Source organism: Filicampus tigris, chromosome 1 (assembly GCF_054856515.1).
Source record: "Filicampus tigris isolate MCC_2025a chromosome 1, RoL_Ftig_1.0, whole genome shotgun sequence".
Lineage (NCBI taxonomy): Eukaryota > Metazoa > Chordata > Actinopteri > Syngnathiformes > Syngnathidae > Filicampus > Filicampus tigris.
Window position 1 is genome coordinate 21,403,421 of NC_141217.1, and position 17,587 is coordinate 21,421,007.

Consider the following 17,587-nt stretch of genomic DNA (forward strand, 5'->3'; position numbering starts at 1 on the left):
GAACAAGTTCTGCACATTGAAAGCATGTAAGCGCTGTACAGCTCCACCAGGAGGGAGAGAGCGACACTCCTGTGGGAGCTTCTATCTTTGGGCCATGCTTGGGAGTGTTGCTTCATATACACACCTGCTTCATTGTGTCCTTTGAGTCCAGCGCCTCCGGAAGTGGAGTCTGTGAGAATGAGAAAGAGAGGGATGTTATCACTGATGAGCTAAGTCTGCATATCTAAATAGCAAAGATGAACCAAGGTCAAGTACCGGTAATCAAAATTTAGGATAAGAGCAACTCGTAACACGAGGGGCATCCAAACGTTTTCATTTGAGGGCCGCATACAGAAAAAGGGAAGGATGCAAAGGCTGCTTTGTAAATATTTGACTTTGATTTATTAAACACACTGAAATCAATAAAACAATTACTGTTTCTAGTTATGCTAGTTATTGTAGTCTGGCGGCACAGTGGTCGAATAGGTAGCACGTTCGCCGCACAGTGCAGAGGTCGTGGGTTCGAACCCTCGGCCTCCCTGTGTGGAGTTTGCATGCTCTACCCGTGCCTGCGTGAGTTTTCTCCGGGTGCTCCGGTTTTCCTCCCACATTCCAAAAACATGCTTGCTAGGTTAATTAGACACCCTAAATTGTCCCTAGGTGTGATTGTGAGTGCAAATGTTTGTTTGTCTCTCTGTGCCCTGCGATTGGCTGGTAACTCATTCAGGGTGCACCCCGCCAACTGCCTGAAGACGTCTGGGATTGGCTCCAGCATGCGCACGAAACAAGAGAAAACTGGAGTAAGCAGACCATTTTTAAGAGTTACTTGAAGATCATTAATGTTGATAAATCAGACCTTGACACATAGCAGAAAATGGAGAAACATTATTTCAAATTTTTCTAATATTTAGAAAAAATCTCCAATATATAAACCAATTTATTAGTATTAGTTGCACCTATGTTTTCGACACCATCCCTTCTCACTCTGCCCACCTCCACCAACTAGCTTGTCAAATGTCATTTTTAGTATAAGCTGCGGGCAGCTGAAAATAGTTGATGGGCCGCAAATGCTCCCGGGCCATAGTTTGGACACCCCTGACTAATAGTATGTCTGTTTGATTTACTGTTGATGCCGTAAAAGCTTAAAAGCACCCAAAAAAAAAAAGTCTCCCAACCTTAATTCCTGCTCAACTCATTCACTGCCAGACATTTTCAGACCCTCTTTTACCCCGACGGTTGAAAAAAATTGAAAAAAATATAAATACGTTCCTGGGATTGAATGGCCGGACTGTGAAAAGACAAGTAAATTCGTCAATGGCAGTGAATGAGTTAAAATAGGTAACCAGAGTGGAATCATTTGACATAGTGTTCCGTATGATCAAAGAGAGTTTGGTGGAGGTGAATTGTGCATCTATCATTCAACAGTAACATTTTATATGTTCGTGAAAAATGTTGATTCGATTTACAGTATGTGCTTCTAAGCTGCAAGTTTTTTGCTGAGGTCACTGCCGTTTGCTTTTCTATAAGGGAAGCGGGAAAGATTAAAATCATAACTGCACTGCACTGACTACATGTTTCACGTCATGCGCACAATACCAGACTGATTGATGAGTCACCCTTCATGTCATATCTCATCTGCATCTGTTAAATGTCGCCTCTCCTTCATACACACGTTTGTATTTCCTCATCAGTGGTGCCAAGGTCACACAGCGGTGTGGACGGGCGACTAATGGTCGTCATTGTTTGCGCTTGGAAAACATAGAAGCTTGTTAGCTCCTAAGTCTGATGAGGTGTTGAAAAGACATCATGTACACTTTTGTTTAATGGCGCCGTAAAACCACGAATAGGACATTGTCTTTTTAGTTATAATGATGATGATGCATAAGGCATGTGCAGGAAATGTGGATAAAAACAGTTTTAAACCCATGGACACCGAGTCACCATCAGGAAACTGGGGAATGTTAAGTATTTTGTCCTGTATACTGTATGTGACTGCAGGACGGAAAGGTCGTAGCAGTAATTATGTCTTACAAGAAATATATCGCTTGCCTTGGCCCGAAATTTCCTATGTCACAGTTTGGTGAATTTCACATTTGTTCACAAGTCTATACTACTGGTCTGTCCGCATTTGTGGGTTTTATTATTCTTAAAATTTTGGACCTAAAGGGTTGAAAATGGCTTGCTCTCTTTAACGTTTTGGGTCGACTGAAAAGTGATTATTTGGGAGGTACGAGGATTCCGCCCGACGCCAGCAACACACTCCACTCTTCAAAAACACTGGAATAGTGGGGACAAGTTCTTTTGTACAAGACTGAAAACATTTGAGTTTGACATTAAAAATACATCAAAATTTTAGCTTTTATTTCTAAGTACATGTGAAGCTCTGCTATATAGCGGTTAATTGTTTTTACAGTATTACAGTAGACCCCCGCATACTTGTGGTCTGGCACCTGCTGATTAATCTATTCATGAATTTAAAAAAAAAAAAAAAAAAAAAAAAAGTTTTTAAAGGGGGGAAATCAACCCAAACATTTTTTTCAAGAATATGTTCCCATTAGGCCCACTAGTTGAATTCTGATGAATATTGCGTTTGTGGAATATGAGTTAAGCAGCAAAATCCACCCATTTTTTGCCATCTCAGGGGGCGGCCATTTTGTCACTTCTGTCGACTGAAAATGACATCACAACTACTCAGAGGTCAGGTAACGACCAATCACGGCCCAGCTTCAGAAAACAGGTCAGCCGTGATTCGTTGTTACCTGAGCCCTGAATAGTGGGGCTCCACTGCACAGCCAAGTCGTAGGGTGGGCGATATGGGCAAAAAAAAAAAAAAATGGATATTTTTTCAAAAAACTCGATAACGATAATTTGATGATATTCTACAACAAATGTTTTAAATCTGCACTTGATTCACAGACCAATTGTGGATAGACAGGGTTTGCGAACGTCTCTTTTAAATGGCGAAATACGGCTTCTGCAAAACAATGATATTCTACGACAATATTTAACAATAAAAAAACAAAAAAATATGTATAGACTTACATTGACTTTTTGGGAATATTTATGTCATTTAAATGTCTCTGCTGTTATTCCATAATGATATGACATTTTGAGCTGCAGTAAGTTCTGGTGTTCCACTGCCAACTACTACAGCAATCAGAATGAGAAAAAAGTGTTAACTACAACAATCAGAATGAGAAAAAATGTATTTGATATGTGACGCGTGACCAAGTGTCACCCAGCGAGAGAAAAAAAAGACGTCGTCATGACAACACCCATTCTCATACATCGGGCAACGTATTCAGAATAAAGTTGAATAACAAAACTGCAATTAACCGAAAAGTGCATTTTCCCACTCATTCATCGCTATGATATGTAGACTTGTGACTTTATTCATGTTTGGCTGTATTCTGGTGTCACACTAATAAGCCGTCGTAGTTTGTGCAACAACATGCCTCGGGAATACAGGCTAGTTATGAATGATGCGGACTACAAGCGTGTAAACTGAATGTTAAAGGATCATCCAGGATGTCACGCTTGACTTGCTCGCTAAAGTACTGAGTGTGCGTGTGCGCGTGAGTGCGTGCATGCGTTTATATTTGTTGGTTCAACTCGGCGACTATTTTCTGAGTGTGTGTGCTTGTTTAAGCTTTTGTTTAGCGTGCTTGCGCGGTCGCCAAGTTTTCCTCGTAATCCATATGGCTCGCGGAGCAACAGAATTGCTCTTCACGGTGACCGTTCGTCGGTCAACTCCAAACCATTTACAGACTACGGACGACGTGGACTCGCGCCACGCTCTGAATCCCCGCTCGACAGTCCTCCATGAAATGAGGAGGAAACAGCTCCGCTGCAGTGCGGACAGAGTCACGTGACTGGGTCCTGCCAGCTGATTTGGCGAATGATTATCACTTCCTCCTCCTCTGCCGTCAATGCACACTGATCTTTCAGCATTTCCTCATACTTTGCGGCCGTCGGCTGACACGCTTTTCGAGGCAGTATTAATACTCGATAATAGAAAATTACACATCATGAAAGCAAGATTGACGATGATATCGATAACAATATATATCACCCACCTCTAGTCGTCATAGTCGTAGAAAAAGACAAAACGATAACTTGACATTGGCAACAATTACCAGAGAACGACAGTAAAGGAATCCCAGTCTGTGTGGGATAGACGACGCAAACTACTCATGAGCAAGAATAGGAAGGCTAAGCAGAAATTTGTCAAAAAGTACACAGCCAACCTGAAGAATTCAGGAACAAAGTTTTATGGACTCATGAGACGAGAATGAACCCTTACAGAAGTCATGGAAATGTTCAAATGTGTAGAAAAATAAGGACCTTATTACAATCTTACTAAAATTACAATTCCCCCAAGTACAAGTATTTTACCACATGACAGCTAGCAAGTGGCAAACAAGCTACTCTTGCTTGTTGAATCACCACTCAACAAGCATCAGCCCTTTGGGAGGCAGACACACTGCAGTTGGAGCAAAAGAGTGAAGTGACCCAAGTGCATGTAAGCAACGCTTCAGTGAGTTTTGATGAATGCAAAGATTAGCGTTATCTCTTTTCAAATGTTGCCCGTACGGCTAATGAAGGTTTTGATGGGAGACAACAAACCAGTGTCCTGAAATGCATTGTGAGTGGCCCTTCCACCAGTCCTAAAGAATGATGGTCGCAAAACAAAGGTTTTAAAATGGGCCATTGCTTGCTTGTGTCTCACACTGCAGGTTGTTTCTGTTTTAAAGATGTCAGCATGAAAGGCTCACATGAGCACATTGCATGCACAGTCTGCGTTTACTAGCTCATCCTGCACTAGACTGTCTAATGCGACTTTTACGACGTGTGTTGTGTGTCGTTTTCACAGCTTTTTATTTCCTTCACAACTCATGTTGCGTTCTCGGGCTGGACTTTTGCCCTGTTTCTAACATTGGGCGACTCGGGAGGACATCCTCCGCAGTGTCAACTTTTCTTGTGTAATTTATTATGTAAGATTACTTAAAGAGACACAACATCCGTCTATTCAGATCAGAGCTGCCTGTAACAAAGTGTGTTACATAAAAGGCGTCGCTGATTGGGGAAAAAAAAGGTTGCTAGACGTAAACTACAATATTACATTTGTATTCAAAGCAGAACAAGTTGGGCATCTGAATGCTGCGTCCCCATGTGACCAGGAAACGACAATCTTCCTTCTGTATACTCTTCTACGGGCTCTTCCGTGAAAGGGAGTGTGAAGGTGAACAATAAACAATACACTATTTATAATGGGAATTTAATAAAACACTTGGGTTGCCTTCCTGTACCCACCCAATGGACTGCACACATCTGATTCCAGACATGTCTTGAGTAGTTTCGGACTTGAATTATCACATGTATGTGACGTGTTTGCAGTCGTATAAAAATGTTTTGTCCATTCCCTGCCCACAATAACATAAATGGAACATATAAATCATCTTTCAATCCAATTAAATGTGATCAGCTAAAATGTAAATATTTAGATTAGTACAGTACTGTAATTGCTTTTGCTTCTTAGAACAGCAAAACATCCATACAGTAGACTATATGCCTTTATAGTTTATTTTTTTAATCATATAAATTCTAAGATATGTGGTTTTTTGAATATCATAATTAGCAATTAAGAGGAAATAAAATGTTTTCTAGGTCCTAATGAAAGCATATAAATAGGGCTACAACGAACAATTGTAATTGATTAATCTGTCGATTTGAAAATAAATTAATCACTGAATCGGATTGAAAAAAACCTTTATTTACCTCCATTTATTAAAGGTCCCATGACACAAGATCATTTGGACTGGAAATGACCACAATGACATTTTTCAAAGCTATTTTAGTTTGTGTTTGATTATGTAAGACAGTTGAATTTTTCATGAATATTTAATAGTTGCAGATATGTGGGCATCTTGTAGCTACCATGTCTTTTAATTGTGTTGGCTCCATTGACATTCAGCGGACAGTTGGTAGAATTGTGGCCATCCACGGCGCACTCTGAGGCGGCCACAGCAGTGCAATGCCCTGCTCCCCATGGAAGAAAATTTTGCCGCCTATATTTTTTTCTACGTCCACCTCTATGGTAACGCCCGCCGATCACGCGGCCACCCAGCGAGCATTCTGAGGCTAACTGACCAGCATGTAAATCCACCTTCATGGTGGCGCCGCGCAACCTCACAACCGTCCAGAGATGTAGTTGTCCTGTCGCTTAAAACCTGACAATTATTTTTTGTGTGCTAAAGCTAACGTTGACAAAACCATCCTCCACGAAATGTGCCCGAACACATGCAGCACAATTCTTGTTAGAAAATGAGTTTCTCCAAAAATAAATTGAAGCTGTTTTTTTTCCTCAAGTCATCTGAGGTTAGCATCTGACAAGACACAGGCGCGTTGTTGACGTTGGGTCAATTTGATCCACTTTCTTGCATTGTTTTTTTACAAAACAATGTACATTTTGGGGGGTTGTGTTGTACAAAACTACCAATTTTGGGGTTTTCTGCAAAAACAACCAAGAAAGTTGGGTCAAATTGACCCATAGTTGTGGATCGGTCCATTTTTAACACAAAATTGTGTTATTTTTAACCCAACAGTTTTAAACCTTTTCATCCCTGTTATGCATAAAACACTGGAGAAGAAGATTTTGATGGCATGGGACCTTTAAACAAAAAGGACATTCTTTCAAATTGAAAGTGCAGAAAAAGCATGAGCATTAATTATGATTCAGCACCTGGTTTAATCGGTAACGTGAGAAAATGGTCAAAAATGTTGATCATTGTTTTCCTAAGTATATTCATTGAGAACTACACAAATCTGATATTTACTATAGGGAGGCTGAAATTCCAAGGATTATGATAATTTTAAATTAAACAATGTTTCTAAATGATTAATTGATTATCGATTAATTTGATGATCGATTAATTTGATTGTCGCACTTCTACATACTTCTACATACAAGCATTTAACTGCATAAAAGACACAAGGTCTCTGTGTTTTATCAAACGTCGCAAGAAAATAAAATTTGGATGCAATTAAAGTTCTAATACTCATAGAACGTTACAGATTCCTTCCATAAAATACAAATGCACTGCAGTCCCCATGATATATGGACATAGATTCGGATTATGTGATGACTTGCATAAAAGACGTGTGTTACGACTCTTGTGTCATCGCAAAACGATTGGTGTGGAATTTGCGTGTAAAATACACAACAATGTGTCCATTCAAGAGTGCTGTGAGACGTAAACATACCCAGCTGATGCCGCGTATGGTCGGCGTGTCCACTGAGCTTTGGTCCGGGAACACTTGATAATTGTAACTCCTGAACAGATGCATTTTGTTTCACATCAGCACAGTCGCCCAGAAGAAAACTGGGAAAGTTCCCCCTGTCACGCGACTTGAGCACAAAACGCACGCACACACACTCATGGCTGTCGTTCAGAAAAAAACGGACCCACGGTACCGCTCCCGGTCTTCATATGCTCCTGCATCCCGAAGTGGGACTCGACTGTGCTGCGCTTTGCCAGATCGTCGTGCTGCGTCACTTTGACTGAGACAACCCTGCTCAGGGGCGGCATGCATGCGCGCTCGCGACGTTCACGCTTTGCCACACACGTGACCTCTTGGTTTTATACCTCACTACTTACGTTTGAATGATTCAAGCAACATGACGGCTGACGTTTATTTTAAAATACCGTAATAATTATTTTTAAATCAAAGGTCACGTGCAGAGCGCTTCAATTGGATCACATTTACAGGGTGGTCCTTGTCACATTGTTTACAACAACAGCGCACTGGAAGGCACGCTCAGTTACCGCAGTACAGTATTACTTTTTTCTCCGTTTGATTGCTTTTATAGCAAGTTCAAACACGTCACGCCATGGGAAGGGAACTCCGTCGTAAACTAATAAAATTAAAAATGAATATATATCCATCCATTCATTTTCAACACTGCTTATCCTGTTCAGGGTCAAGGGGGTGTTGGAGCCCATCCCAACTGACATTGGTCGAATGGCAGTGAAGGATTTGGGGAACTGAGATCCCTAGAGGGACTGCAACAAAGTTCATTGTGTTGCCGGCTTCAGTAAATGAGGCCGCGAGAGGGTGTGAAGGATATGGGAGACTTCATATTAGCAAATATGTTAGCAAGATGTTAGCGAAGTGATTATTGTATTGCATATGGATAATCATGGTTTTATGTGAAGCGGTATATTAGTGATACATGGATCAGATAGTAATTGCCTTCTTGAAAGATAAAACGAACAATTTGTTTTTGTCAATTGATAGTTGGGCTTGCGCCCTTGGTGACCCAAACCTAACAACTCCAACAGCAGATTACACCCTAAATTTAAATCAAAACAAATGATTTTTACAAAGTCACTGGTTTACACATCCGCCTCACAGGTCAAAGGTAATGGGTTCGTATCCGGGCTCCAGCTTTCCTGTATGGAGTTTGAATGGTTCTCCCTGTGCTTGTGTGGGGTTTCTCCAGGTACTTCGGTGTCCTCCCACGTTCCCTCAACATGGAAGTCAGGTTAATCGAAGACGCTAAATCAGGGGCGTCAAACTCATTTTTTGTCGTGAGCTAGATTATGGTTTCTTTCGGAAGGCCGTTATGACTGAACTAAAAAAAATGTGATTGCCTCATACTACATACAACAAATAGATTAACTCAGAGACCAGTAAAAACGGTTTTGTTCAAATATATATAGGCTATGATAAAAAGGTGATTCGTAACAAAATGCTTGCAATTTCTCAACAGTTTGCAATTCTGTTATTTTAGCAAGACACATGAAGAGGATGCATAGAATTTGCTTTCGCAGGCCATATAAAATGTCGCGGACCAAATCGGGGCCCGGGGGACTTGAGTTTGTCATCTGTGCTCTAAACTGTCCATTAGTGTGTGTATCGTTTGCAGGGATGGGCACGTTACCCTTTTTTGCCGGTACGTCCTCCGTCCTCTGCCACGACCTGGGTACTCTTCCGTCCTCGTCCCTCTGTCCTTATTCATAAAAATAATCGTCCTCCGACCGCGTCCATTAAAAGCGTTTCTGTCCTTACATTCTGTCCGCCCCCTCCCTCTTCGCACGCCCCCATCGCCTGAAAAAAAAAAAAAAAAACCCCCAAAATGTCTCTGCACTCATGAACATTATTTAAAGAAATTTTGAAGGCTAATGCTAATTTCTTATGCACATCCACTTACCAGCTGGGAGTATTGTGAGTGGATTGAATTGTTTAACTGTTTAACCAATTTTTGAACCAATTGTTGAACTGTTTAACCAAGGTAGCATTTAGCCACATCAGTCACTAGAAAAGAGTATTTAAGATTGCTTTATAATACAATACTATTGGGTCATATTGAAAAACGTTTGCGTTATAATGCAATACGTTTTCAGTTTGCAATAAAATAATTATTGCAAAATAAGGCAAGGTTATTTTTAGGAGGAAACTAAACACTTCCACTTCCGGTCATGAACCACTAGAGGGCAGACTATGCCTGTGCAATGTCACTCTGCAGGGAACCCACATGAGAACTGTTGTGTAGGCATTTAATGAAGGCGGCTCCGTGGTGTCTCAGAAGAGAATAGTGATCTTGCTTTTTCAAAGAACCCAACACAGCACCCGGTTTGGAACAAAAAGAGATGAGTGATTTTGGAATTCTGTGAGGCGGACAAACTAACCTCTTGTTTGCCCATAAAAGGGAATGCTTCCTATGAAAAAACTGTACCCTGTTGATTGTTGGAGCTGCCTGAGGATAGTGTTGTCAGATGATGACCAACCTCACTCGTCATGCTTATCATGTTGTCCCAGCTTTAGGTCAGATAAATATTTTGTTGGCTGTGGCGATGGCAAAGTTACAGATAAATGACAGCGCCTGAACATCTCATCTCAGGCTCAGGTGCGTTTTTTTTCTCATGATTGTCTGCACTTTGTTCTGCTGTTAAACTGACACCCCAGCTTTATGGATTCATAAAGCTGCCTTTTGTGTCACCACAAGCATTGTGAGTGCGCTACCTCAAATGTATTTTAAGCATAGAAGCAGGTGAGGGAACACCTCGTTGCTTGGCTTGCGAGGTGTTGCATCGATCACATAATGTATGATCAAAAGCAAATTTTAATAAGAGATGGCTTTATGCGTCCCTAAATGTATTTTTGATGCAGATTTAAAAATGTCTTTACCCTTTTTTCCCTAGCACATAATTATTTTTTATTTTTTTTTTAGATATCCTCATTTTTTGTTTTTTAGTTTGACCTAAAAGAGTTTATGCAATACGGATTTTACCATGTGTTGTAATTTATGGATATGATGTTTCTGAAGCTAATTCTTAATTCATAAATATTGTTATATTTCTAGATGACATATTATTGTTATGTTATTATGAAAACATGATGTGCTAGAGAAAATATGAGGGTAGATTCTGAATCAGAACAAAAGAAGAGAAGTTTCCTTACATTTTTGATTAAAAATATTAGTTAAACACTGCCACCATTTTTCCAGTTGGAATCCTCAGTAGCTGATCCATTTGAGCTTCTACAAGATACATGGTCAGGAACATACAGCCAGGGTAGCATTGAGGAGTCACTATGTGCTTCTTGGTGAAACAATGAAACATCTGCATGTAATGAGCCCGTTGTTGATTTATGTGTGTGGCGAGTGATGGACTACAGAATCTCCAAAATGTGCTGCAAGTTTGAATTGCACTGTAGAATATAGAAAAAAAAGGAGGATTGGATAAATTACAATATGGCATTCTAGTTAAGGTAAGTCAATTTTATGATAAAAATTAAAACTTTAACGTAGTTTTATAGAACGTTCCGTCGTGCTCGTCAGCTGCCGCGGTCGGTCGAAGCTAAATTCTGATCACAGCCTGCAAGCTTGCTATTTATATTCTTCATTTAGCATTTTTGTAGTTAAATTGATTGTTTAACAAGTATTTAGAAGTGTGGGAACCATGTTGGGGTTCGCAACAGCGTAACAGGCGCAAATCCCCCGAAATAAAACTGTACAATAAATATCATATAAAATAATAATAATCATAAGTCCGACTCTACTTTGCGGGTTTCACTTATCGCGGCAGGTTCTGTCCCCCCATTAACCGCGATGAATGAGGGATCACTGTATGCTGTTTGGACCCCTACTACTGGGAAACCTATTACTTTCTTATAGCCCGCACATTAGTTCCTTCTGGCACACGGATACATTCTGAAATCAACAAATACAGGGTGACAGGGGGAGAAATTGGATGTGAATGTGAGTCGAAATGCGCGTTTGTCACTTATAGACAAACAAGCATTTCGACTCACATACAATTTCTTCAAGGAATCTGATATGCGTGATTTTGGAATGTGAGAGGATGCTGGAGCACCCACAGAAAACCGACGCAAACGGGATGAACGAGCTTTAAGTATTACTTCTTCCTACTCCTTTTTGAACCAGCAGTAAAAGACTCTCGGAATGGTGTGATATTAAGATACTTATTTTTAAATAATATAAAATAAATTATTTTTTCTTCTGCATGTTTGAAAGAATCAATCCATCCAGCAATCAATAAAAAACATACACTCCACAATGGAGGGCCTGAACAGAGATTCAAACACAGAACCTGAACTGTGTGGCAGATGAGCTTGTCACTTCAGTACCATACACTTTTTTAATACAAGTCTTTTGAACTGTGTTCCCTTCAAGATGATGTTCTTCTGTCTTTTCAGAAAAGATGCCACAAAAAGCCAATGGAAACCGCAAATCCTTTACAGCTTCTAGTGAGGTGCACTGATGTCATGAATTGATAGTTTGATGTCCCCGACAAATCCAGGTACCACTCTATAAGGCTTTACATTTTGCAAAGCTCAATATGGCATGAGCCCAAAGGGACTGAAGAGATAAAATCATTTGATATAATATTTGAGTTCTTCTTTTATATTTCACCACAAAGGTTGCAGTTTGCTGTGCATTTAAAGAGGCTTTACATTGCACATGTAAACAATTGCTGCCCCCTACTGTGAAGTTGCAGCTTAGCAACCTGCACTAAATGAAACGATTTTCAGGTTTGTATTCAAAGTACCGTACAAAGACTGAAGTACAAGAGAGCAAAACCATAAACACTCAAACATAACCAGTGGTGGAAAGTAACAAAGTACAAATACTTCATTACTGTAATTTCTGATGACTTTTTACTTTTGAAAACAGGTATCGCTGGTGTCGGGCCAAAACCCTGTACCTCCAAAATAGTCACTTTTCAGGAGAAATAGCAAGTTTGTTCAACCATTAGCATTGCATTGCAAGAGAGCAAGCCATTTTCAACACTTTAGATAACAAGTCAATAATGTGTAAAAATAAATGTGGACTGACCAATAGTATAGATTTTTGTAAACAAAATATGAAATTCACCAAAATGTGACTTATTTGGCCCGACGCCAGTGATATGTATTTTATCCTCCTTTGTCTTGTTAATTTTGCACAAAGCTGTTTGAAATAAATACTGGTAATCAAAATACTCTGTAGTCTCTTTTGACGTTTTTCAACTTCCACAGATGATGGCCCTACGAAGAGCGCAAAGAGAGTCAACCACGCTTATGATATTGACAAGAGTCATATTTTGGGGTCTTATAAAGCTGAAAACAACAACAGCAAAAACCCCAGACAGTAGGTTTATAATTACATTAATTAAGGGTGGGTTGTGTGGTTGGATATTTATGGTCATTATGTAATTTAGTGTGTGTTTGTGTGCAAGTCGGTCTTTTGTGTGTGTTTATTTACATAAATATATTTTTCTATTTGGATTCTTTGAGGAAGGGAGTGGGGTTTCCTGCAACTGATCCACGCCCATGGAATGTGTACTTTGCCAGACAGTTGGTCTTTGGTGTCTGTCTTGTGACACACAAACACATGGACACACTTTTGTCAAGCTCTCTTAAGTGGAGACATTTAATTCATTAAAGCCATCATTAACATCAGTATACTTATGTAAACGTGTACTTACCATCGGCTAAACTAAACTTTAGTGTTTATGTGTGAGTGCAGTGTATGACCTTACAGCTAATGATGACACTGGAAAAAATTCACTTCTTGAAAATAAAATGTATCAAGGTGCTGACAACAGGATAAGCCCTTAACACTCTTAATAGAAAAGACTACTGATTATAACATTCTATGAGGGTAGAGTGGTTGTCTACAATGGGGTTCAATTAAGTAATTCAAATGTAAAATCTATCTTGTCCAAAGTTTGACAAAGTGTGATGGACAAATGCAGCTAATTAACATTGCTACGGACTGTATGTGATAGCAATCAACTGAAAAATACAGTATGTGCAGTAAGAAAAAAAAAATGTTACAGAGCCTTGTTTGTTGCCAGTTACAAACAGCAATAACAGGCTATGGTAAAATTAACCTTGTTAGCAAAATATTAGTTACCAAAGTAATAGTAGTAATAACTAGGGATGATCCGATCAGGGTTTTATGACACCGATACCAACCCCTTATCATACCATACCATATTATGCTGAGTGATTGATGTGACTTATACTGAGCTGTGACAGCACTGCATCAGGGGGCGTGACGCAGCACTGCACAACACTGTCTCTCATGGCAGTAGACGGTGAAGCATGAGCTGTGGGTAATCAAGATTTTTTTTCATCAGCAATAAAAGGCTTTGATCAAATCTTCCAATCACGTAATTTTTCACGAAAACAGACAATCATGATCGGCGGCCGATCGATCGGAGCATCCATAGTAGTAACAATAGTATTAGTGCGTAAAAACCTATTTTCTTAATAGGGTGTTTAAGTCTGTCTTTCAACAGGCTAAGAGAGAAAAATATCTGCCCTTCATTTCTGTTACTCAACACTGTAAATACAGCAATGTGCTGTCAAATTGCTGTTTATTTAAAAATGGGATAGCTTATGTGAGTTTGATTACGAGATATAGTGCAAATATTGATAATTATTGAAAATTCTTTTGCTAAATAATAAAATTAAAAATCTTAAAACTAATATAACCAGAGTTGCTTCTTTTTCAGTAACATTTCTACAGAGCACAGGCTTTCTGGAATGAGGTTCCAACATCAGAAAACGACATCGTCTCGGAAAAGAGAAAGGAAGTGATTTATATGTATTATGTATATATTTTTCTGAAACTTTTTTCTTTTTGCATTTACGTTTGAATATTATCTCCAGGTGTTAAAACTTGCACACCGCTTATTCTGTACAGCAGGGGTGTCAAAGTCAAATGGACAGAGGGCCAAATAAAAAATTTTGCGACAAGCCAAGGGCCGGACTGAGTTCATTGAAATTTTTTAAAATGTCTAGATTGGCTCGGGTCCTATGCGAATGCTGATGTCACGCTTTATATTTCTGTAATATATTTCTTTGCCTCTATGTTTGTCGCCCCCCTGGCTGTTGTGTTTTTATGTTCGGAGTTACTAAATAAAAAATAAAATAAAGTACATTACTGCTACTTTTGCGAGGCAGCTCGTACGTCGCTTCCGCTTATGACCCGAGAAGCCGCTGCTCGTCTTGTGAAACAAGATCAGGGGAACGTTAGCGTTTCTCCTGCCAAACTGGAAACAATTTTGTGGTTGACTCGGGCTGCAAGATTGTATGAACTGTACATAATGTGAATTAAAACGGAGAGGATCATATGATTGGTATGATGTCGCCAGCTGACTCTATTATAGAGTGGCAAGGTATGAATGTGGGTGCTCCTGTCAGAAAACACAGGCCCGTATTCCACTTGACACGTCTATTTATTGTGATCTGCAATAACACAGACAAAGAATAATCTAGCAAGACAACGAATAACCTAGCAACATCATCCAATGCACACCCATTAGTTCACAATATGCCTAAACATTACACAACAGCCAAACAATACAAACAATACACATTCACACGTTTCATCCTAGAATAGTTAGCATATTAGCCGAAATAACTAACTAGCGTTCATCAACGTGACATCACTCACGGGAATATATCTAGGCTATTATGTACAGCAGTTACTGACACGAACCTAAATGATGAAACTCACCTTTTAACACTTACACACAACAACAAACGTGGTGAAACACGGGCAATCTGCAACTACTGAGTTTGCTGGCACGAACAAACTACTAGCTGGCTGTGTCGAAAGAGGAAAAAGAAAAGAAACTTCGACTCTCGCTATCAACACTTAGCGCTCGAGGAGCGTTCAATGCCTGGTAACAGTGTGGGACATCTCCGCACTACATCGAAACTTAATGAATTTATCAAATGCCAACAATTACTAATAATAAAACAACATGAGATTTCTAACATGAAGTATTTCTTAATAAAGCGTGTTTTACTCCGAATAACATTTCACCAAAATCCGATTCTGGAAGCCACGAAAAGTGACGTGAAGTCTTTAGTTGGCACTTAGACGACGAAGGACGATCCTCACAAAAATGGCGGTAATGTTCGCTACAACAGCCAGGGGAGGCAAACATAGATGCCAAGAAATATATTACAGAAATAGTCTAACGAATTGGGTTATCTCTGTTGTGGTCGAATTTGCGTCTTGCCAAGTTATGTTGTTTCCGAGGTTGATGAATGCATCGCGCGGCTCGCTGGATGGGAAAGGAGCGGAGTAGAGGCGTTGCACTTTTTTGACTGAACGGTTGTCGTACTGTATTGGCGTCGGCTGCGGCCGACAGAAACCGGTTGGACTAATGAAAACGTGATAATTAAACTACGTCTGTGCTCTTGGAAGACGCTACAATATATTTTAAAGAGTGACGTCATCGGCAGGCGCGAAGGACCCGATCACATCTGCTACCCACACCGGCTTGCTGCGTGCCGGATCTAATAATAAAGCAATATCATCCCAGTGGGCGTATAAAACCTTCTCGCGGGCCTTGACTTTGACATGGGAGCTGTACTGGGTCGCAGGGAGGTGCTGGAGCCTATCCCAGCTGACTATGGGCAAAAGGCAGACTACACCCTGAACTGGTCGCCATCCAGTAGCGCTAGCCAGTCGCAGGGCACACACACAACACCATCATGAACAGGAACCGATCCCACGCTGCCCGCATACAACTCAGGCATGTGTACCACTACACCATCAGCGACCCCCAATACAAAGTGTTGATAATTTAAAATAACAACACGAATGTGTTGATAATTGTTAATGAATTGAGTTTCCAATGAATTGAACTAAAAATGAGAGACTTTAATTTACTGTAACTGGGAGGACCAGCGCTTATCTTCAACTAATTTCAAAGGTCAACCCTAAGAAAATAGTTACTTTAATTATGGTAACTAAAACTTATGTGGGGTCATGGTCGAACATGTACAATCAAATTTAGTTGATTTTACTTCTCTCCAAGATGCAAATTTGCTGTGTATGACATGATTTTGTAGCTAACGTCACTCAAATCATCTGTTTATCAAAGTACAAGGGAGTCAGTGACTCACCGCAGGAGACTTCGTGACATTCTTTCGCGTGTCCATAGGTTTCCAAATTGTCTTGCTTTTTGTTTTTCATGTCTTTTTTATTTAATAGTTCTCCCTCGGTTCCATCCTCTATGGCAGAAAGCTAATTCTCCAGACAAACAAGGCTGTGTGAGCAGAGTTTCTGTAAATGGCCTCCTGCTGATTGGCTGTGGAGAGTTAGCCTCGGGGGCATGAAGCATTTTCTTTCACATGGTGGGGACAAGCCGGCTTCTCTCATGCAACTTGATTTAAAGCTAAGAAAACAAACATGCATTAAACACAACAGGACAACAGTCGAGGGGAATATACACCACTAAAGTTGAATAAAATTGGTTCTGTCTTTACTTTTTTTGGTCCCCACCTTTTTTGCAGCACGAACTGGTTCATATTAACATTTTGACCCACTGGCATAGAAACTCTTCAAAACAAATTATTAAAAGGAAATGCTCAATTTCACTGAAAAAAACTTTAGATTTCATTAGAGATAATGTATTTTAGCAGGGGTCCACTACCGTTTTCAAAGAAAGACCTGCTTCTTGGATACTGTCCAGTTTCATACACACTTGTGAAATAAATTTGCTCAAATTACCTTTAATTACAGTTGAAACCATAAGTTTAGTACACTGTATAAAATGACACAATTTTTTTTCTTTGATGAATGCTGGAGATTACGCCAAATGGTGACCCAGACTTGTACAAGTCAACAATTTTCTTCCTGATATTTTGGCCGATTTTTTATTTCCTCCATGATTTTTAGCAAGGTTAAAAATAACTTTTTCTTTGAACAAATCAGTGACGTCACTTGAGGAGCAACTTTGAGTAGCATTTTTTTGCAGCTCGAGGTTAGGTGCTGTGACACTGCTCGGTGTTGTTACTGCCATAATTAATACTTGTTGGAATATAAACGGCCATGGCTCGTTGAAGTGCAGCTATGGTGTCAAGTGATATTTTTGATCATTGAACTTTTTTTCACATGAAATTGACCATTAACACTACATTACATTACATTAGTGCTAATTGATTGAATCAATTGATTGAAGTGTAAATACTATACACTTGTATGCAGTGTGGTCAGATGTGTGGACAGCTGCGGCTACACACTAACGAAAATGAAATATCATGACACCGGTCGGCATCTCTTCCACCAAACACT

General features: G+C 39.8%; 1 protein-coding gene across 3 annotated transcripts in view; it reads right to left on the minus strand.

Moving 5' to 3' along the window:
* Window positions 1–17,587, minus strand: part of rapgef3 (Rap guanine nucleotide exchange factor (GEF) 3) — a 51,396-nt gene that overhangs the window by 24,985 nt on the left and 8,824 nt on the right. For 2 of the 3 annotated variants that reach the window (XM_086026292.1, XM_086026282.1), the window contains exons 1-2: window positions 7,243–7,544; window positions 125–169 (exon numbers count right to left, since the gene is read on the minus strand). In XM_086026292.1, coding sequence (XP_085882418.1) covers window positions 125–169; window positions 7,243–7,326 — 129 coding nt within the window. In that variant the 5' untranslated portion in view covers window positions 7,327–7,544. Of the gene's footprint in view, window positions 1–124; window positions 170–7,242; window positions 7,545–17,587 lie in introns of those variants that run through there. The other variant, XM_086026302.1, reaches the window with a different exon arrangement.